Source organism: Lucilia sericata, unplaced genomic scaffold (assembly GCF_015586225.1).
Source record: "Lucilia sericata isolate MDLA Ls3-8-SP2 unplaced genomic scaffold, ASM1558622v1 Contig000183F_arrow, whole genome shotgun sequence".
In the NCBI taxonomy this organism is placed as follows: domain Eukaryota; kingdom Metazoa; phylum Arthropoda; class Insecta; order Diptera; family Calliphoridae; genus Lucilia; species Lucilia sericata.
This window is the reverse complement of record NW_023994211.1, coordinates 505,782-529,488: the sequence shown is the minus strand read 5'-3', so window position 1 is coordinate 529,488 and position 23,707 is coordinate 505,782. Positions and strand designations below refer to the sequence as shown.

Genomic DNA, 23,707 nt, shown 5'->3' with positions numbered 1-23,707 from the left:
CAAAGCAAGGTAAATAAAAGCTTGTAATTAGAATAATTTTGTTAATTTTTTTGTAAATATTAAAGATGTTCATAACAATATTAAAACAGAACAATATATAAACAACGGTAAAACGGTAAAATATAAAAATCCCTTTATCATAAGCATTGCAACAATTTATTCCGTTTTACTTTTTTTCGATATTTCATAAAATATAAAACTTATTTATTTATTTATTTATTTATTTGACTACAATTAAAACTATACAATTTTTTCTTAATGAACTTTTGTATTGAAAATGTAATACTAATATGTTTTGTTTGTTTTAAATAATAAGTTAAAAATCAGTAATGCTACATTAATGTTATTGTTCTTTTGTAATTAATAATAATGACTAAGAATGAAACAGAGCCCAGTCCTGTTAAAACTATGTCTCCTTATTTTTCTTTAATAACTCCAGTTTTTGCTTTTTACGCTCGTGAATTCGTTGATGACGTCGTAAATCGCCAGAGACTCGAAATCTTTTAGAACAAACATCACATTCATACGGTTTTTCGCCTAGAAAATTTTGTAAATTCACAAACGTCTTAAACATATTATTTTGAAATAATTTAAGGAGGTTAAAAGTGTCCAAACGATGATAAACAAATAAAAAAAACCCAAACCAAAGTCGGAAAAAATAAAAAATCAAACAATGTTTTTTGAGAGAGCGTTATTTATATCGTTCGGACACCAGTAAAAGTAAATATTAACGTACCCGTATGAATTTTCCGATGATTTTGCAAATATGTACTGGCACGAAAGGTTTTCGTGCAAAATTCACATTTATAATTCCTTTCGCTTGTGTGTATACGTAAATGGACCACAAGCGAGTATTTGCGCGAAAAAGCTTTGCCACAAAATTCACATTGATGATTCTTTTCGGTGCTGTGAATAGAAATCGTATGATATTTTAGATCGCCCCATTGTCTAAACTTACGATCGCAATGTTCACACTCGAAGGGCTTGTCACCCGTGTGAGTGCGTGTATGGGCTTTTAAGGCACCAATGGCAAAGAACGATTTGTCACAAATATCGCATTGATGTGGTCTTAATCCGGAATGTGTGCGATTATGATATTTAAGTGCATTGCAGGAATTGAAAATGCGTTGACATTTATTACAGATGTAACGTTTCCGTTTGCCATTTTCGTTATTATGATCGTTTTCCAAACAGATCTCTTCGCCATTGTCATTGAGTATACTTTCATCACAATCTTCGGCTTTTAACTGACTATATGAAAAAATTTCGTGACTTTGTTCCAAATGAGAATTGTATTCATCATCAGTGTTTTCATTATGTTCATGAAGTTCTTCTTCCGGTTCCAGTTCGTTGCCACTTAAAGTGTCTTCGGAATTTTGATAGGGAATGTCATTGATGTGAGGCGGAGTTTCTTCAATTTTAATATGTTGTGCTTCTAAAAGTTGCTGATCGTTCAGTTGGTGAGATGGAAGTGGAATTTGATGCTGCTCGTTATTTAAACATTGTTCGTTATGAAGTAAAGATGGCTCTGAGTGAGAAAACTGTAATCGTAAATGTGCATTATTTTGAACTGGTTGTGTTGGCGTAGGTTGCTGAGCAGTAGGGACAGACGTTTGAATTTGATTTTGTTCCAGTTCTCTATGCATCAGTTTGCCCGAAGTTAAATGAGTTTCTGCTGGCATGAGAGGCACAGTAGGTTCAGTATTTAAAATAGGAGCAAATTGTCCCGAAAATAAAACATCACAAAACGGTTTTACTTTCAAATCAATACCATTAAAACAATTGTTTGTGAACCTTTAAGAAATTGTATAAAGTATAAAATTCATTATTAATTTATTGCTTTATTATCTTACCAGTGTGGTTTTCCACCATTCGAGGTTGGTGTCATTAAATCCATGGTATCACATGTGTCCTCTATTAACACTTTGTCTCTTATACCTTCCAGCATGTCTTCAGTATCGCTAAATTCTTCAGGAACTAAATTTGGAGTCGTCTGTTGTGGCTGCTGCTGATGAGATTGATTGTGTGAGGTCGATTGTAAAGAAGAATTTGCTACATTAATAGATGTTTCACTCAATGCATCAGTTCCTTGTTGATGATGCTGTGACTCCATTACTACACGCACCGATACAGCTTCTCCAGCTTGTGTGAAGTTTTCAAATGGGAAATGAACATCTTGAAAAACTTGATCAAGTCCATCAGTCTAAAAAAGCAAAAGTTCTCTACTAAAAAATTCAAACCATAATCCAAATTTTAGACAAATTTAATTAAAACAATATGGAATTCTTAGCACCTAAACCTATTTGCTTTTAATCTTGGAAGACTTTTTCCAATCGTCAGCCCAAAGATGGAATCGAATAAAGAGAACATCTTGCAATAACTGATTTAAAATGTACTAAATAAAAATGAAAAAAAAAAATAAATAAATAATAAAAAAATGGATTCCTAATAACTACTTTCAGTTCCTAATATGTATACTTTTTAAATAGTAGAGTTTGTCGTTCTATTACCGATTCAAAAAATTAAATCGGATTAAAGAAATTTGTCCGACAGCAATTAAAAATCGTTTTTTTTTTTTAGAAAATCCCAGTTTCCTGGGGTATATCAAAAATTTAAACTGCACTAGATCACACTTATAATTTTGTTACACCGTGATATTAATGTGGTTTATTTTTGACATCCAAATACCGGATTTTTACTGCTTCTAAAAATAAGATAAGATGTAGTTCAAAGTTTTCAAAATCGAACGATTATAGGTTTTTCACCAAAATTGGAAGTACTTCAAGTATGTTATTTGTGATGAATGATCTACTTCTTTTTCCTCGCTTTTTTCCTCACTTGCTGGGTTGTGATGAAGATACTACATCTTTTTCCACACATTTTTTGCTGGGATTTTAACTGGGTTTTCATTTGTAAAGAAGTATTTGGTTTATAAAAGCGAAAAATATATAATCGCATTTTTAGATGTATTTAAGATGTCGTTTGTAAAGAATTAAATATATATTTTTTTGCTGGGAATTTTGATGCAGTAGCAAAATACATGTTGTCCCATGTTTAGAATTTTATTGTCAAAAACATCACATGAAATTCACAAGGGCGTAACAACAAATTTGGCATTTCCACAAGCCAGAAAGTTCTAAAATGCAAGATAAGAGGCAGTGTCTGATATTCAAATATGCCCTGCCAACAATTTTGTAGTCGACTATGAAAAAAATTCAATTCTAGTTTACTTTTACAGACTACAATGTAATGCAGAAATGTTCAAAAATTTGGTATTTGTTAACGTTAACAAACTACTTTAAAAACTAGATACAAGCTAACTATCATATAATGCAGAAGTACCCCAAAATTATCTGGAGAGAATTTTGTTTCGACGTGTTTTCTCATGTTTCTTTATTATTTGGAATTTTGTTTTACATTTTTGCCATTCTTGTATACATGTGAAATTAGAGTCAGTAAATATAATATTATAATATTCAGATTTCTCTGTTTTTAACATGTTTTGCATAATTAAAAAAAGAGATTTTAAAGAATATTTTATTAAAGCGAAGTGTAATATAGATAACTAACAGTTAAATAAAGTTTAATTATATTTAATTAATGTAAATAAATTTAATTTTTTAGTAACTAACTTTTAGTTTGTTGAAAAGTCATGCAGAGTCGAACAATTGACTACTGCGGAGGACATCGCCATGTTAAAATAGACAGTTGGCTCCATTAAAAATAATCCAATAATCAACCATAACTAGTTGATGAAAAAGTCGGCTTTTAATGCATTTAAAGTTTGTTGAATTGCTGGCATGGTGTTTATCGATGTTAGGATATAATACACGTAAGAAAATTTTATTTTTATAACGACAATAGCATTCATTATATTTAGTTTTCTGTAAAAATTTTTAATGTGTTGATACGCCTTTTTGCATTTCAGGTGACTATATGTGACTATATGATAAAAAATTGTGAGGATTAAAATTTATTCATGTATATATTCGAATGCATTCTTTTTAATTGCATTAAATGCGAAATGGGCATTTTTTCAAACGGTTTACATATATTTTTCTATATGTAGCATCCATTAAGTATATAATTTTATTAATTTCAATTAGTGGATTGAAACACAAGGAAAATTATAATTATGTTTTTTTTTTTAAATTTTCAAAAGTTTGAAGGTATAAAAGTCCATGGACATTAAAAATTGTTAGAACGTCCATGGACACTATGGCTCTTTTTGGTGTGACTAACGTCCATGGAAATAGTATCACGCCACTTGAAGATCAACGGGACTAATGCAGAATCTATTATCATTTGTCGATAGGCCAACTGCTCTTAAAGCAGTAGCATGTTATATGGTACATTCGTGCCTGTTTGAACAAATACTCTTTGGCACGTTATGATAGATAATGGTTACTATTAAACAGTATTGGGTACCAAGGAAATGTATTGTGCATGGTAATGAGGTTGCGGACAAGCAATCTACATTAGGTACGAACCTTGATGAAAGTGATAGGGACAAGAGAGTGAAACCACCCATCTGTCAATATTATAAATTGATTTTTGAGAGAATCCGTGACATCATCACTCAGTCTTGGAATAGTAGAATGCATTGCACTTTCCTTAATGTGGTTCTTTACAAAAGTATATATAAGTTGGAAATTCTGTCCATTTCTAAGTCGGTTTAGCGATATCCGTCTGTACGTCTACGCAAGCCCCTTTTTATTTAAGTTTGTTTTCAAATGCCCCTTTGTCTGTCCGTCAGGTATGTCTGTCTGTTTATTGAAATCAGTTTTCAGAAGACCCCAGATATCTGCGAGATCAGAATCTTCAATAATTCGTTCAGGAAGAACACTATTTAAAACTAGCAAAATAGGTCTGTAAATAGCGGGGTATTATATTGAACCTAGAAACATAAAATTAACCATGTAGAGCCCAGAGTAAATAAGAACCTATAAAAAGTTACTTTTTAGTATTTTCATACATTTAAAAATATTGAATCTAGAAACATAAAGTCAAGCATTTAAATCTATAAAAGGGGACTTTTTTATACTTTTTCGTATTCCAACTGGTATTTTTTGATTTTGATTTCTTATAATAAAATACATACCTACTGACTGTTTTTGTTTAGCACACTATAGTAAAGGGTATATAAGATTCGTCACAGTCGAATATAGAACTCTTACTTGTTTTTCTTCACTTTTGTATTACAGTGTTATTTAATACAGAATTTTAATATTTTTTTAAGAATTTAAAGAATTTTGATATTTTTTTCCACCTTTATCTATTTGTAGTAGAAATTAACTTGTTTAGGTAATCATTGTTTTACATGGTTTTTGAAATATATTATGATGCCTAAGCTATAGAATAGATAAAGAATTTAAAAATATGTAAGTATTACCCAGCAAACATTCGATTAAATCTTTAGTCTGAATAGTTAGATGTGGGAAAACTGCTTAATTTGTTTATATGAGCAATATCAAAAATTTTTAAGAATTAGATAAAATTTTTTTCCTCTGACAAGAATCATATTTAGTGGTTGAATTGGATAATAATTACACATGATAAATATGAAAAGGTTAATTATTTTCAATGATGCGCGCAAAAGTTATAGCGGTTTAAATAATAAAATTTTAAAAATCGTTAATAATACGGGTTAATCTAGTTTCAAATAAAAGAAACGTAAACGTTTATAGGGACTACCAGCGCATGTTAAAATAGTTATCGCAAATTTCATATTTCAGAAAATACACTGATAATTAAACAAATTACTTTAATTTTTTGAAAACATAATTTTAAATTTATTTCATTATTATGTATGAATTCAAAGTGAATGTATTTAAATTGCTAAAAATTTTGCTATATATGTGAATTTATTTTTGAGGTTAGGAAATCAGTATTTAGGTCGTAAAATTTTATATTCCTTAAATATTTTAATGCGCAAAGGATTTTGGCATCATACGAAAAGAAAGCTTTTATTTGACAATAATATTTACGCAAATCATATGGCGGTATAGATGTCTGAAAGCAAAATGTTTTTTTCGTATAAACGCTGCTAGGACCGCTATAAATGAAAAATTCTTATTTTTCTTTCGCAATATCTATTTAATCAATATAATTTACTCCATAAAATTTACAAAATTTTAGCATCACGTCTTTAAATACAAAGAAATACAAAGAAAAATAAATTTATATTTTGCAAAAATTTTAAAATTATCATAAATAGTTCGCATTTACAAATTTAATAAAATTTACAAAATTTTACCATCACGTCTTTAAATACAAAGAAAAATAAATTTATATTTTGCAAAAATTTTAAAATTATCATAAATAGTTCGCATTTACAAATTTAATAAAATTTACAAAATTTTACCATCACGTCTTTAAATACAAAGAAAAATAAATTTATATTTTGCAAAAATTTTAAAATTATCATAAAAAGTTCGCATTTACAAATTTTTTAATGCGAATTTAACTCTGAGGTGTTAATTATAATGAAATTAAGTTTACGCGGTATTACAACTATATTCGTAAATTGCTATGAATGTCACATTCAAAAAAGTAAATTTTTTTGAAAATTTACACCTATTCTTGGCCAGTTTGTACAAGTCCTGTTCTGTCCTTAGATCTCCGGCATCAACAAGATATACCTTAAATTGCGCGAAATTACTACATCTATTAAATTTAATTTGAGTAATGCGCGCACATGGACTATTAAAGAAATAAAAAACGGAAATTTTGGTTACATTTGCTCACTTCTTGTACTCTCAGTTTATAACTTACAGAGCCATCTTTTATAAACAATAGTCACAAGACTTTTGACATTTTAAATCCTTATAATAATTTCATTAATACTTTTTGGTGCAAATATATATGAACACCAAGAAATGAAACTGTGACGTTTCATTTCATGGAGTCAAACAAAGTATAACAAGTAGTCCGACTCTCACGTATACGACATTCCACCTCCACATTTACGGGTGCTGTGTGAATTCAACACCTTGGTGAGAAATATTATTGTGTCAAAATACTTCACATCTCTACTTACATTTTCGAATTAATAGCGGGTTCTACGCGAAATCTCACCTATCCACATAAAAAGTAAAATTTTTTAAAATACTTTTACGAAATTTTTTCTTTAAAATTCCGTTTATTTTGAGCAAACTGAAAATTTTATTTTTTATTTATTATTGACATTTATTTTTTGTTGTGGTAGAATTTTAATTTAGAAGCAGAGTTACATTTTTTTGTATTGAAAATTCAAACAAATAAGATTTTATGAATTTTTATAAAACTCTGTATGTCTGGTGAAAATTTTAAATGCTCAAATACATGTACATTTTTGTTACTAATACAAATTTAGAGTTAGGTACTTTTTCACTAACACATGCTTAGAGTTAGGTACTGCTGTCAAAGAGTCGGACTACTTGTTATACTTTGGAGTCAAAAAGCAAAGAATAATAAGAAGTTGGACTATGACATTGTTTTACAACAATAACATTTCCTTCTCTTCACAGACGAGTTCTGTGTAAATTCAACACACTTGTGAGAACTCAATTCTCTCACAATACTTCAAAACTTTTTCGCGAAAATACCGGGATAATAGGACTTAAACGACGTTTTTTCACAAACACATAACTATTTTTTAATTTTTTACACAATTTTATCGCATTTAACAATCCGAAATATTTTTATTTTTCACAAACTAAAAAAATATTTTTTTAATTTTTTTGACAATTAATTTTTGTGTGTTGAAATTAAAATTGACAAAACAAAGTTGTATATTTTGGTATTGAAAATGAAAAAATTATTTAAAATAAACTCATTTTTTTGCAAAAAAAGAGATTTTAAGTCCGAAAAATATATTTATTAAATGTTTACTGATTAGATGTGGGCAAAATAAATTAAAAAATCTGCGAATGTAGAAATTTAAATGTTATTTATTTTTCCTAAAATTTTTATGTACGATTTTATGCAAGTATGTATGTTTGGAAAGTGTGGTGAAAGTGGTTGGAGCTCCAATACTAATACAAAAATTCTACCAATACATACTTAGAGTTAGGTACCGAATGGCAACTCCTTTACGTACCAACTGACAAGCCCCAATTTCTTTATATTCTTTGTCAAAAAGTCTAAGTCTACTGTCAGTCGGTACCTAACTCTATGAATGTATTAGTAGTATTCTCAAGCCAACATAGTTGCAAAAAGTAGGATTTAAAAATATTGAAAAAAAATTATTACAGTTAAATTTTTATTTTAAAAGATTTCTTTAAATATTTTGCAACATAATTTATCTATAAACATATTAGAAGAATGTATGTTGGCTTTTTAATCTGCAATATTGAAAAAATAAATAATTTATTTGAAATATTTTTTTTCCTGTACCATACGAAATTTTACAACATTGTCTTTCTTCAGTTTTAATTTCAACAACAAAAATTTAATGTAAAAAAAATAAAAAAATATTTTTTTCGTTTGTAAAAAATAGATTCTTTTCGGACTATTAAATGTATTTAAATTGTGCAAAAAAGTAATAAAATATAACTTTAAGTGATAAAAAAAATACTTTAAAGTGCTATAAGCCACGAATTTTCTCGGCAAAATTTTGAAGCTTTAAGAGAGAGAGTGACATTCTTACATGTGTGTTGGAGTTACACAGAACTCGTCTGTGAGAAGAGCGTAACGTTATTGTTGTAAAAAAACGTCACAGTTTAATTTTTTGGTGTTCAGCGTTTGCAACCATATATATTTGCACCAAAAAGTATTAATGAAATTATTATAAGGATTTTAAATGTCAAAAGTCTTGTGACTCTTGTTTATAAAAGATGGCCCTGTAAGTTATAAACTGAGAGTACAATTTTGAAATGAATGAACAACTCTGGTAAGTTTTAAAGCATTTTTTCGTTTTAAAATTTTAAGTGTTCATAAAGTTAAGAGGTACTTAGCTAGTGGTCTGCAATTTTAGACATACATACATGTGTTTTGGTATATCGAAACGTATCAAAAAATTTACTTATTTTAAAAGATTAAAAAACGAGGTATTTTAATTTAGTTTCATCGATTCTTAAAAGTTTTTAATTTTGCTCGTATATCCAATTAGTACATAATTCCTAACATATGCATATAGTATTAAATTTAATAGAATGTATCCACAGTATGTATTTTTATTGCTGTGAACTAATAAATACCTAAAGTCGCAAACTTCAATTAATAATATGCCAAATATATTAATTTAACTTCTTAACCTGATTATTATCTCAATATTCTTTAGAAAATATTCTAAACTAAATTCTAACCAATTACCGCGGTGATGGCTATACTTTAGATAAACGGCATGAACGATAATAGATTTTGAATTAGAATATGAATGCATTATAAGTAGTAACTAAAATATTTGCTTTTCAAATGACTTTGAAAAAATGTCGATTATGAGTTCTCTACTTATGATCATTAAATATTCAAAGAATTTTGTACCCCGGTAACTTGTTTTTAAATTGATCATAAAATTTCTTTAAGAGTATTTTATTTTTTGTTAACAAATATAATAGCGTTATTATACAACATTAAAATTAAAAAATATATTTTTGAAATTTTTTGTATTTTATATCATTTTTTGCATAATTTTTTTTCGATGGGTTATGAACATTTTTCATATTCAAAATCTAGACGTTTCAGTATACTATGGTATATATTAATTTTATTTAATATTAAATATTAATAGTTCCTTAAAAAGAGAAATTGATTTAACGTTTACATAAGATTTAGAGTTTAAAAATTTAAAAACAGTGTGATTTACAATCATTCTCGACTTTACATGAACCCTCTGTGTTTGCTGGGTAACGACATTTCAATTTATTATTCTGACATATTCACCACATTCATTTGTTATTTTTAAAATTTTACAAAACTTTGGCAAAATAATAAACTGATTTAAGTGATTCCATATCAAGAGAAAACACTTGACATATTCATACGAGTATATGGGTGTGTAACATATTCCTTTGACACCTACTCTTCCATATCTTGGTGTTAATGCAATCCGGTTTGCCGGAACTATAAATTGGTGATATTTAATGTATCCTCGGACATTCCTTGAAATTATTTGATGCCACGGGGTTGAGATACACCATACACAAACTACCAAATTTCAGCAAATAACAAAACTTTGTTTTTATAAATGCTATGCTAAACAAACAATGAGTTGAGTGCAAAGGAATGATTCACTCATTGTGGATAGCAAATAGAGTTACTCATGCAGGGCTCTAATACCAATGAATTTGCCTTCCATGTCAAGGTATAATTAGGTTTTACACTGTCCATACCAGACTTACCACAGTGCACAGTGGGGTCTCCCTAAACAAAACTTGGCATTAACTAAGCTACGTATAATGTTTTTGTATAAATTATGGGTATTGATGGATAGAGGAAGTCCTCTAGATACGAAGTAAAAAAGGAAAAGTTGCAGTTTGCAAAAATTTAAAATTAAAATTTTTTTACATTTTAGTTACGAAATGTTTTTATTACATTTATAGATATCCTAATTACTTTCGCGGAAGACTAAATTTAATGCATCTTTTGGAAGATTATTGGATTTTTTAGGGAAAGTTTTGTTTACAGTTATACAGTGATATTCCGAAAAATAGAACCACCTCATCTTTCGAAGTTTATTTTTACTTAAAATTCCTCCAATGAAGAATTGAGTTGGAAAAACTAAGTGAAATTTTGTATTGATCAGTTATGAATATAATACCATTATTTTTGCAATAATTTACGCGTCGCTATTCGTAATTATAATGAAATTTTAAATTAAGCTATACAAAATGGTGTGACAAAAAATAGAGCCAGTTTGCAAAAATATAAAAATTTAACAATTTGTAGACAATTTTCAAATTGAAATCGATACAAATTGTAAGTTTAAGGCTTATTATTACAATCCTAATATAATCTCATTTAAAAGCAATAATTTTGATCCAAAAAGAAGCAGAAGCAAACTTTGCAAGCGAGACCGCAGAAAAATTATAAAAATACGCCATGTTCAAGGTAAGGGCTATAGGCAAATTGTTGAAATAATTCTATGGTCCAAAAAAATAGTATAAACTGTGGAAATACATAAGTTTAAACCAGAAAATATCAAGAAGGAATAAGAAATAACACCTCTTTTTGGAGCAAGAAATATGGAGTCATGTAAAAAAATTGCGCTTTTGAGGACACAATAGTTGGAATCTCCTTAAAAAGTGCTATTTCTCATTCAGCATAGCATCATTAATTATAATTATGGAATATTTGCAGTCCTATCTTCCCTCAATCCGAAATAGAGACCATGGTCCAAACAAGAAAAAATAACCCCATACCATTACGTATCCGCCACCATGTTCAATGATCTTCATAGCACATTGGGGACAAAATCCAGCGTTGGAACGTCTACGTATAGCTATACGGATCATATCAGAATAAAATAAATATACTTTTTTACATCTGACCACAAAATATTTCGATTCCTGCTTAAGGGAAGATTTCAAATGTTTTTGAAAAATTTTATTTTTTCTTCAGGATCTTTAAAGTACCATATAATACTTTTCTACTAATTTTGTCCTTTAAATTATTTTTATACATGAGAGATCTTACTATTAAGCTGGCAACATCTAAGTTATATTCCCTTTTAAGGTTACACGGAGCACACGAAAGTGTCATCCTCTGCATGAGTCTGATTTTTTCGCTTTAAAAAAGATGTAATTTTTTATTTTTTTCGATATTTTTTGGCTTAAACTTATATTTTACAGCATCTTCTATAACTTTCTTGGAGCACCTAATTATTTCAACAGTTTGTCTATAGCCCTTTCCTAGATCATGGAGTGTTTTTACGTTTTTCTGCTGTATCGCCTGCAATGTTTGCCTCTGCCCCTTTTTGTACTCAAAATTATAATTTTTTAATGAGATTCTTTTAAAATAATAATAAAAAGCATTAAACTTACTATTTGGATCGATTTCAATTTGAAAATTGTTAAATTTTTATATTTTTGCAAATTGGCTCTATTTTTTGTCACATCATTTTATAAAGCTTAATTTAAAATTTCATCAAAATTACGAATAGCGAAGCGTAAATTATTGCAAAAATAATGCTATTATATTCATAACAGATCAATACAACATTTCAGTTAGTTTTTTCCAACTCTATTCTTTGTAGGAGAGATTTTAAGTGGAGAGAAACTTTGAACCTGATGGTGGCTCTATTTCATCGAACATCGCTGTATATGATTTGGGATAGGGAATTATACGAAAAGCTCTTTTATTTCCTATATTTTGTCACTAAAAATCGCTAACATGATAATAAGTGGTTTATATACCGGTGTATTAGGCTTTAAAAATCTTTCAAGAGGCAAACATTTTAATTTTGTTGTTATTGAGAAGATTTCAGAGTATCTTTTGGATATGATATTAGAGGCCATCAGTGGCCAAATTGTACTTTTTCACTTTTAAAAATTTAAAAAAAAAAAAAAAAAAAAACATAAATATCTATAAAAATATCATTTTAAAAAGTCGTCAATAATTAAATCTTTGTCTGTAAAGATGATTTAAAATAACACCTTTTCATACATAACAATAGTATATTTGGTACAGAAAAAGAAAATTGTTAGAAATTTTTATTAAATGGTAGATTCGTACAAAAAAAGTTATGGTATTAAATAATAAAAAAATTGTAGAAAAATATATGTACATAAAAACATAAACTTTGCTGCATTATCTAAAGGCCTATTCGTTAAAAAAAATGGGAAAACTAATGATGGCGTTATAAAGAAAAAAGTCTTATCTTTCCAGGCATATTAAATTTTTATCAAAAAAATCATTTCTAAATATTTACTTTATGCCAAGTTTACTTAAAGGAGACCCCAATGTGCAGTGTGTTCTCTGTTAGTAAGAACATTGCCTTTGGTTTATTTGATGGATTCGTATTTTGGTCTACCGACTACATCTCTAGTTGCTATTGCCGAATCCCATATTCGTTGTTGTAAACTGAAGTGATGTTTTTGCATCTCGGAAGTTAAGCAATGGTCAGAGATTAGGTAGCTCGAGTACATGAGCAAAGTGTAAGAAGCACAAAGGGGTGGTGGTGTGTCGTCTAACAAGATCACCCAGTGGTCGTATAAGGCCAACACGACAAGTGTTCACGTAAAGCATTGACTTATTGACTTATGTATCTGTTGTCTTTTCGGTAACAGCACCAAACTTATCCAGAAATATAGATTTAACCGTTAATCTGTTTTTTAACAAACTTTATCTTCCACGTGCATCCCGAAGGGACCTCTGACATAACCGGGACAAGACAAAAGAATCCAGACGAGTAAGGAAACATACATATTATAATTTTGATTTTTTATATAAAACTAAAAATATTTAATTTATTTACATTCAATTTGACAAATGACTGTGAGGAACTCTAACAGGTGGTATGTTGAATACACAGTATCCATATGTGTGAACAGTCTACTTTCTCTACGTTTCTCTATGGACTTTTAAAATATCGTCAACTGAAATACAAAAGGGCGTAACAACCAAACATTTTAAAATTTACCTTTTGATTGAAAATGGCTCAATGCATCAAAATACATGTTGTTGCAATTTTTTAGGACTCTATTGTAAAAAACGCCGACTTTATTAACATGAAATTCAAAAGGGCGTAACAACAAACCCAGTAATTTCCACCCGCCAGAAAGTACAAAAAAACAATTATATTCAAAAGTTTGAGAAAATTACATTTTTATAACAAAAATAGTTTTCATTTTATTCAGCTTTTTGTCTCTCCTGTAAAATTTGGAAAAGTGTTGTTACGTCCATTTGCATTTCAGGTGACGATATATAATTTTACGAAATTTGTAACACAAATTTAAGCATATAATTTTTTTATTCACTATAATGATTATAGTATAATCTTTAATTCAATATAAAATATATTGTAATGTACCAGACTTGAAAATTTCTCGTTGTAGGAATGAGATTCTTATAGAATATTCATTTGAATGAGAGTTGTTGTTATCAGAAATGGTATTTTGCGGCCCATATTTGACCCTACCCATATAGAGCTTATTTTAGGAAATTTAATAACTTGCTTAAATCATAGCTTAAATTGGAATAGAGGTAATATTATTCTCTCGTATATAATTCAATTGAATTTGAAGGAATAAGTTCCTTATAAGAATTCATTCGTTATAGGAATGAGATTCTTATAAAATGTTCATTTGACCCTAATAGAACTTAATAAATTGCTTTAACACATCGTGAGAGAGATAAAATTCAACATAAAGGTTTTTTTTAAAAAATAAATCATTTTTAAAATATATTCATAACTGATGTAGGGTACCGTATGGTCGGCCATGTCTGATTATAATTTCCTACTTGTTTTTAATTTCTTATATTACAAATTTTTTTAGTTTCTTTACTAATTATATTATTATCATATTTTTCCATACCTTTTTAATGGTACATAAATCATCCGAAGTTTTTTCTGGACCCAAAACATCAAGTGACGTTTTCATGGCAGCTAATATCGTGTCCGGAGTTGAGGGTTCATAGTGCTGTTTTAGATGGGCGAAAAAATCCAGTTGAGAACAGGTTACGTGACCACAGAGTTCACAGCGAAATTGCTGCAAACTTCCTGGGCCCACTACCAACTGATCAACATGAGTCAATTTGTGATCATCTAGAGGTACATTTAGTTGTAAATTTGAATCACACTGATTTATTTTTAATTTACGGGAAATGCGTTTTTTGTGTGGCAAGATTTTCCGTGAATTAAAACGAGTTAAATCACAGTCATCATCAATGGAAGTATCCTAGAAATAAAAAATAGGGAAAAAATGTAATAATATAAATTTTAGGACTTTCTTAACCCACCTTTCACTTATTTTTATTTTTACGAAATTTTTGGAAACTTTTTTGTTAAATTAAAAAAAAGTAATTTACAAAATATTATTCACAATTTATTTCAAAATCGACGGAAATTTCAATATTTTTGTGATAAGAAAACCTTTGCTAAAGTGTTATGAATATGACCCATAAAATTGTTTATATAAAAAATAACTAAAACTCTAAATATTAAATTTTTTCTTCCGAATTTAACCTTTTTTAGCATTTTATTTCTTAATGAATAATTAAAAGATTTGAGATTTTTTTTAAATATCTTTTCTGGACTAAAGAAACCCATATAGGTTTTATACCATGAACAAAATCTAGTGTTATTTTATTTGCAAGTATTGTTAAACATGTCAATAAATAGTTTAAAAGACCCAAATCAATAATAACGTTACAGTTTATTAATGATACTTTTTGTCTCTCTTGATCCTTAAAAATAAAACTGAATTGTCCACTTTCATTTATAGTGCTGATGTTCCCACAGAAAAATATACTAAGATACCGTTTTTCAAAATTATTATCCAGGGCACAGTGAGACATTTGGCACTTTTAGAACGACAAAATAAAAAATAAACGCTTTCCAATTAATATTAATCGTAAATACTACAGATATTGATATAGTTTTTTCATTGCATTACAATTTAATACTTCGGAATTATTTTGCAAATATTAATAATAAAAATTCATTTAAACATTTTATTTTAATGGAATTGATTTAACGACTGCAGCCAATTACAGTTATCAAACTATAACTCTTACATAGGAAATTTTCTACAGAAAATTTCCTACAAGATTTATATGAATATGACTGTACCGCCAGTTATTGTCTATAATGTGGCTTTTTAGGACTTTCTGACATGTGGAAATTACTAATTTGTTGTTACGCCTTTTTAAATTTCATCTCAATAAAATCGGAGTTTTCAACAATAGATTCTTAAAAATTTGCGACATCGTATATTTTGATGCAGTGGACCATTTTCAATCAAAAAGTCGATTTTAGATTTTTTGGTTGTTACGCCTTTTTGCATTTTATGTGACGATATGTAGGTCATTTCTTGTTTGATGAAATTTGCACCAAGGTTAGTACAAATAGATAGAAGGCCACACATTTTTTAGCGCTATCCGGTCCAGAACTGCCGGACTTAGAGGGGGTTAAAAGTTGGACAAAGTTTTATTCAAATGAGTGTAATTTTTCATCTATTGGTCCATTGTTTCCAAAGAAAGTTATATTTTTTTTTTAATTTTTAAGGGCTTTATAGTGTTTAAAATGGACCTTTTTTGCTCAAAAGAAAGCTTATACTTTTTCCTTTAAGGGCTTTATAGTCCCATAATGGGATGCGAGTGGGATATATATCAAAAAAATATTTTTTAACCCAAGAATAAGATTTTTTACAATATTTGGCACTTAATTTTCCCCTATTTTTTTCAAAATGGACGTTTTTGTTGTCTTTCTTTTTTTGTGCTCAAAAGAAAGCTTAGACCATTTCATTGAGGAGCTTTGTGGTTACTTAGTGGGATATTTATTTTATTTATTTATTTAACAATATTCAATAACCTAGCCTATAGACCATAAGGTTACAAATATCTATAAAAAATATTTTAAATTAAAAAGCTACGTTTTTCAGTTCGTACAAGAATTGAACTAGAACTGAATTAGAACCGAACTAGAAATGAACTAGAACTGAACTAGAACTGAACTAGAACTGAACGAGAACTGAACTAGAACTGAACTAGAACTGAACTAGAACTGAACTAGAACTGAACTAGAACTGAACTAGAACTGAACTAGAACCGAACTAAATCCGAACTAGAACTGAACATTTCGATGCCAGATTCGGTTTCAGCAGCTAAAAATACATTAAAACAAGTACGAAGTTATAGTCGGGCGAGGCCGACCATATAATACCCTACACCAGTTATACAAATAAATGTGATTTAGTGTTCATAATAAAGCATTTAAGTTGAATTGTACCTTGTATCAGATATACTTTAGCCATTTTTTGTTGTATAAAATTATGTACATTTAAGTCATATTTCGAAGGGGGCTTTGTATAGGGGCTAGGGTCAAATGAGGCCCTATCATCAAAAAATTCATCAGGGTCATGAAGGCTAGTATAGAACATGGTTTTGCAGCTTTTTGTCAAGATACGAGTATATTGAGCATGTATACATATATGGGCGCTAGGTCAAATATTGGTCCGATGTTACCCATTTTCAATAGGATTCATCTCTAGTACAATAGAAGATTATGTGCAAAATTTCATTGAATTATTTTCAAAATTGCGACCTGTACTTTGATTACAAGGTTTACAAGGTTTACCAGCCCTTTTCAGGGGTTCAAATGCGGTCAAAAATGCGGCCTATAGTAGGATTACAAGGACAGACGGGCGGACATAGCTAAATCGACTCAGAAAATGATTCTAAGCCAATTGGAATACTTTATGATGGGTATAGAAATAATATTATTATGCGTTACAAACATCAACACAAACCCAATATACCCTCCCACTAAAGTGGTGTAGGGTATAAATAGTCGAATAGGTTTCAAAAGTTTTTACAAAACTTCAATGCGTTGGCCTGTGTAATTATAGGTTCAGCGTGAATGATAAAGGTATTTTCTAAGTTCAATCATGTACCTTTATCACCATATTCCACTGTCCATATTATTATTGGTCGAAAATACACTTTTCTCTCGAATCAACTTCTAAAAGTGAAATTATGTTGTATTTTAAAGTCAAAGGGTAGACTGAAAAATATTATTCAATCCTTTTGAGGATTGTGAATGCGTTTATATGGGAAAAATTACACTTTTTAAATTTTTTCAAAATTTTAATTTTAGCACTATTAGAAAACCTTGAGTCATTAAAATTTTCCCCTAGAATTTTATGGTTCTGACGACACATAAAATTAAATAAAAGAAGAAAGTCAAAGGGAAGATTGTAAAATATTATTAATTTGTTTGAGTGTAAGAATCCGCACATCGCCTCAAAGTTTGTGAATGCATTTATATGGGAAAAAATACACTTTTTCGAGTTAAAAAGAATTAGGTATTAACTATTAATTTTTGCACCATTTTATAGCGAAATCGTAATGTGTACAAAATTGTTTTTCCAAAAATATGAAAAAACTTAAAATTGGTTCAAAAAATTTTTGAGTAATTAAAATTTCCCCCGAGAATTTTGTGGTTTTGGCGACACATAAAAGTAAATATAAGAAAAAAATTTTAGTTTCGAAAAATTTTAAAAAAATAAATTTAATGTTTACCTTTACAAGGCTCATAAACGTCCTAATTAAAATTGTTCGAACTGGATAACGCTTACTTGGTTCAGACTTTGATAAAAGCATTATTTTCAAACTTAAAAAATGTTGTCAAAAGGATTTAAAAAAATTTAAATTTTCTATACTGGATTTTATAATGGATATATTATATAAGAATTTAACATAATGTATCATAAGAACTTAACATAAAAATAATGAGCTCAATACATCTCATTGTTTTGCCGTACTTGCGATGTGAAGTTGAGGGAATCCGGGAAAAAGGAAATTTTTGCCAATAAATAAGCAAAAATGATATTATTACAAATTGTTGCTTAATTATGATCGAGTAAATTGAAATACATAATTATTTCTGAGTTCATAGAAATTTATTTCTGGTCATATTTCCGAAATCTAGCCGAGGTCAATTGTCCATAGAATGTTCATTGATTTATTTTCCAATATTTCGATATCCTTCGGATATCATTTTCAAGGCAGTAACAATTGGAAAATTGACATCGAGCTCGAGAAATCTTTTTTATAAGGATAAAACAAAAACGTCGAAGTAAAACTATTAATCAAGAAAGCTTTTATTTGACACTAATATTTATGCAAATCATATCGCTATTTTCAAATAAACGCTGCTAGAAATTTTATTTTTCTTTCGCAATATCTATTTAATCTATCAATATAATTTATTGCAAACAATTTTAACAAATTTTGCCTCAGGTCTTTGGTTAAAAATACAAAGGAAAAGAAATTTAATTTTGTAAAAAATTTTAAATTTTCACAAAAGTTCGCAATTACAAATGCAATTACAATGCAATTTAATTCAGTTTCATTGATTCTTAAAATTTTTTATTTTGTTCATATGCACATTAACTTTACTGTAATTTTTACTTAATTATTGGCCTAAATTGACCTTTTCTTGAAATATTTATTTGTAAAAATTTTCAAAACTAAAAAAAATCTTATTTTTACTTTTATTTTAATAATTCAAGATTCTAGCTCTAATAAACATTTTTGTATTTAATTCTCATTGGGGTGACACAGATTCTGTGAAAATTTTAAGTAATAAAAGAAATTATAAGAAAATAAAAAAGATTTTTTTTTTTGAAAAGGTCCTCAGTTCCCTACCTGCGATTGAAAATATTGATCTCAGTACAATATGTTCAAATGCCTCTCCAACCCACTAAAAATCATTTTGTGGACCAAAAATATTCTACAAAATTTTTTAAATTATTTTCCCCGTAATCAGCTCAAAATTACGGAATTTTCGAGACCCATTTCAAAAATGTTTTATTTTTCAAAAATTATATTGAGGTCAGGATTTTCAATCGCTGGTAGGGAACTGAGGACCATTCCAAAAAAAATTTATTTTTTATTTTTCTCGTGTTCAGTACATTAATCGACGCATCGATTGAGTTGTATTCCTACATGAAATACTTAAAAGGGCTGTTCCTCGGGACACTTTATTCAACATTGAGATACAATATTGGCGCATTATTTTGCATTCCTTTTCTAATTCATAATTCACAAATATGTTGGTGGAGTCACGAGATCACCCTGTATGATGTTAATCAAGTATGTAAAGAAGATGGAAGACAGTCTGGGAGCAACGTGTTAATGGACATCATAAGTTCCGAAATAGAGTCAGATTCGCACGACGATTTGCGTCCACAACTTAAAAGAGTGCAATTTGCATGTGCAGGTCCATCAACATTATAAACATAATACTAATACTTTTTTATTATTTTTGTAATAGATAGCATTGTATCTCAATGTTGAAGTAAAGAAAAAACAAATTAAATTAAAACAATTTCAGGAAACTGTTCACTTTTGCGACTTACCTATCATTCCTAGTAAGTTCATATGTTCTAGAAAGTTGTTTATTAAGATCTTAGGTACATTTTTGTAGTTGATTGTTTTCTTAAATTTTTAACGGTTTGTTTATGAAGTAGTTGTTTTAGTTTTTGCCAATTCAAATCTGGTATGAATTTCTTTGTGTATTTAAATAATATTTAACGAAAAAATGTTGGAAACAATTTGGAAAATGTTATTATTATTGAGTTAGTAATATACATTACTTAAATCAAAAAACAAATTTAAAATATCTTCAGCGTAGAAGATTTTATAAACGATTCCACATAAGTACAACATCAGTTGCTTTAGTTTCGGCGACTAGTTTGCATCGATAGAAATTTGAAGATCCTCATTTTTCTTTGGAGGGCCCTGAAGTCCAGTAGTTTTGGGATTTCTATCAATATTGCAAAATTTAAAGCAAAATAGGGGCAAGATTTCGGTATTATAACTTCGGTATTGATACAATTATAACGGTATTGTACCGGTATGATACCGATATTGTACCGGTACGATACCGGTATAAGAGTAAATAGTATTTACACTTATAAACATATTTCGGTATCGGTATCAATACCTGTTGTTATTTAATCGGTATTAAAAACGGCATCGGTTGCCAACCTGCTGCATTCATATATGAAAAAGTGCTGTTGTTCGGTTGTAATCAATTGAAAAAAAATGTAAACCAGATAATTTACTTACATCCAAAGTGACATTAGAATTTGTTAGCAATAATTGCTGCACCACCTTTACACCATGTTCGTCCACGTTGGTCACGGAATCTACCGTTGTATTATAAGACTTTTGAACCGGCATTAAAAAATCATTATTTAAGGGCATAAATACTGAATTGGGTGCCGTCTTGCGTGGCTCATTTGTTTGCTGTGGGTCATCCGCGCTTACGGGAAATAAACTATTATGAAAGTTTAAATCTGTAGTTATGTGATCCCCATTATTATGGGCACTTGTTTCAGTTTTCGGAAAATTTATCAAGTCCATAATGAAGTGATTAGGATCTCTCATATACTCTGGAGCCAGCAATGTCTGCAAATAAGAATATTAAAACACGAACGCATTTCATTGGTAACCAATTTTACATGATCTATAAATTCTTGTTCCTTGCGCTGCATAATTTGATCCATAGTGTCAATGTTATGGGATTCTTTTCGTACAAATTTGTCCTTTAAATCCTTCCAAATAGAACAAAATTAGAATTTTTATTTCCTTCTTTCTCTTGATTCGAGTTGTTTAAAATCACTTACGATTTCATTATTTTTACAATGGTTTTCGAAACCATTGTAGTCGTTTAATTCCATAATAATGCTTTGTGAACTCCTAAAATGTTGTTTATTTATAATCCAACTTGCACTAATTATAGCCAAATAAACAAATAAAAACTAAGAAAATACACAGACAATCTGTCAAATGCTAATACAGGGTTGTTATGCGGGAGATGACAATGAATAACAGCTGATATAAAGTAATACCAAGTTAGGAGAATTAGACACTGCTTGATAGGGTTCTATAAATCGACTTTCGAATAATCGAACAATCGACTTTTTGTCGAAAAAAGTCGAAAGTCGACTATTTTGTTCCAAAAAAGTCGATAACTCGACTATCGTCTGTGAAAAAAGTCGAAAAGTCGACTTTGTGAATAAAAGTCGAAAAGTCTGAAAGTCGAAAAAAGTCGATAAGTCGAAAAAAGTCGATAAGTCGAAAAAAGTCGAATAAAGTCGAAAAAAGTCGAAGAAAGTCGAAAAAAGTCGAAAAGTCGTAAAAAGTCGAAAAGTCGAAAAAAGTCGAATAAAGTCGAATAAAGTCGGAAAAAGTCGAAAAGTCGGAAAAAGTCGAAAAATCGAAAATTGTAGAAACAAGTCAAAAATAGTCAAAAATTTTAAAAAAGTGTAAAAAAAAGTCAAAAACTCTAAAATAGTCGGAAAAACTTAAAAAAAGTCAAAAAATAGTCGGAAAAAAGTAGAAAGAAGTCGAAAATAGTCAAAAAGTCGAAAAGTCGACTTTGTGAATAAAAGTCGAAAAGTCTGAAAGTCGAAAAAAGTCGATAAGTCGAAAAAAGTCGAATAAAGTCGAAAAAAGTCGAAGAAAGTCGAAAAAAGTCGAAAAAAGTCGTAAAAAGTCGAAAAGTCGAAAAAAGTCGAATAAAGTCGAATAAAGTCGAATAAAGTCGGAAAAAGTCGAAAAGTCGGAAAAAGTCGAAAAATCGAAAATTGTAGAAACAAGTCAAAAATAGTCAAAAATTTTAAAAAAGTGGAAAAAAAAGTCAAAAACTCTAAAATAGTCGGAAAAACTTAAAAAAAGTCAAAAAATAGTCGGAAAAAAGTAGAAAGAAGTCGAAAATAGTCAAAAAGTCGAAAAAAGTCGGAAAAAGTCGAAAAAAGTCGAAAAAGTCGAAAAATGTCGAAAAGTCGAAAAAAGTCGGAAAAAGTCGACTACAGTAGTTTTCCGATTTAACGAACATTCGTTTCTACGAACATCGCATTTAGCGAACTATCAATATTTTTACATTGAGTACCTTACATAACGAACAAAAAATATTTTTTGTACTCAGTTTAACGAACAAATATAAATAAAATAATTTAAATTAGAGTTAAATTAACAAAAATAACTAAGAATCATGTCAGAAAAGCTTCGACGTTATTAGGAGGGGTATTTATTTTAGTAAAATGAAGAATCTAGATAATCTGAGATTTTTTTATTAAAGATTTATACAAAAATATGAGATAATCAAATCTACAATCCTTAATGTCCCAAAAACTAATGTTGATCGAATTAGAAAATCGGAACAAAAAATGTTTAGAGAGGCCAAAGTATACTTTTCTAGAAGCTCGTGATCAACCCGAATTTGGCCTTAGAATTTGAAATCATAGAAATTGGTGTTCAAAATAAAGACTTTGCCAATCGTATACCTTAACATTTTGCTTTTATTTTTCGCCAAACTAACAAGTCCCCACTGTGACCATAATTTTTGTCCAATAAAAATCAATTCTAAGAAATTGTAAGAAACGATATGTTATAGAATAAACAATATAAATAGTTTTTCTTTTGGAAAAAGGATATTTACAGGAATAGCTGTGAAATAAAGGAAAAAATATTTTAAAAAACTGTATGTTCAGATATCTCAAAGAATGAAAACAATGAAACTGTGAAACAATGAAATGCTTTAATAGCTTTACATTAATCTATTTTCTAAGGAATTCTGAGGCCAGCTTCAGATTCATCGCAATTTCAGCCATTGGGTTTAAACTTCTTTAAGAATTATGTCGTCCGAGTGCTTTTCCAGAACGTAGATTAGTTATACGAAATAAACTGAGTTTTTTCAAATTTCTTTATTGTTTTTACATTGTGATATAAATTGCTAGTTTTTCATAAAATTCTTATAAAATATTGTCTAAAGAAATTATATTTCCTGGAACATATTTTTATAAATTAGATTTTATGTAATTTTAATTATTTATGTACCCAAAAGACACTTTCGAGTTAGTACTGCATATAACGAACTTTTCGATTTAACGAAAAGGCCTGACAACATATAGGTTCGCTAAATCGAAAAACTACTGTATTTATAAAATACTTATAGTCGAAAAGTCGACTTTTATTTAAATGAAAAAAGTCGAAAAATCGACTTTTGATAAAATGCAAAAAGTCGAAAAGACGACTTTTAACTAAATGAAAAAAG

At 28.9% G+C, this 23,707-nt stretch overlaps 1 protein-coding gene across 1 annotated transcript; it reads right to left on the bottom strand.

The window, feature by feature from the left end:
• Positions 1–206: 206 nt before the first annotated feature.
• On the bottom strand, positions 207–21,439 carry LOC119601655. Its single transcript, XM_037952731.1, has 7 exons — positions 21,276–21,439; positions 21,111–21,203; positions 20,716–21,057; positions 14,457–14,819; positions 1,854–2,203; positions 737–1,794; positions 207–537 (listed from the first exon to the last, which is right to left on the bottom strand). The coding sequence occupies exons 1-7, from the start codon at positions 21,327–21,329 to the stop codon at positions 407–409; spliced, it is 2,391 nt and encodes a 796-aa protein (XP_037808659.1). The 5' UTR covers positions 21,330–21,439; the 3' UTR covers positions 207–406.
• Between the last annotated feature and the right edge of the window lie 2,268 nt (positions 21,440–23,707).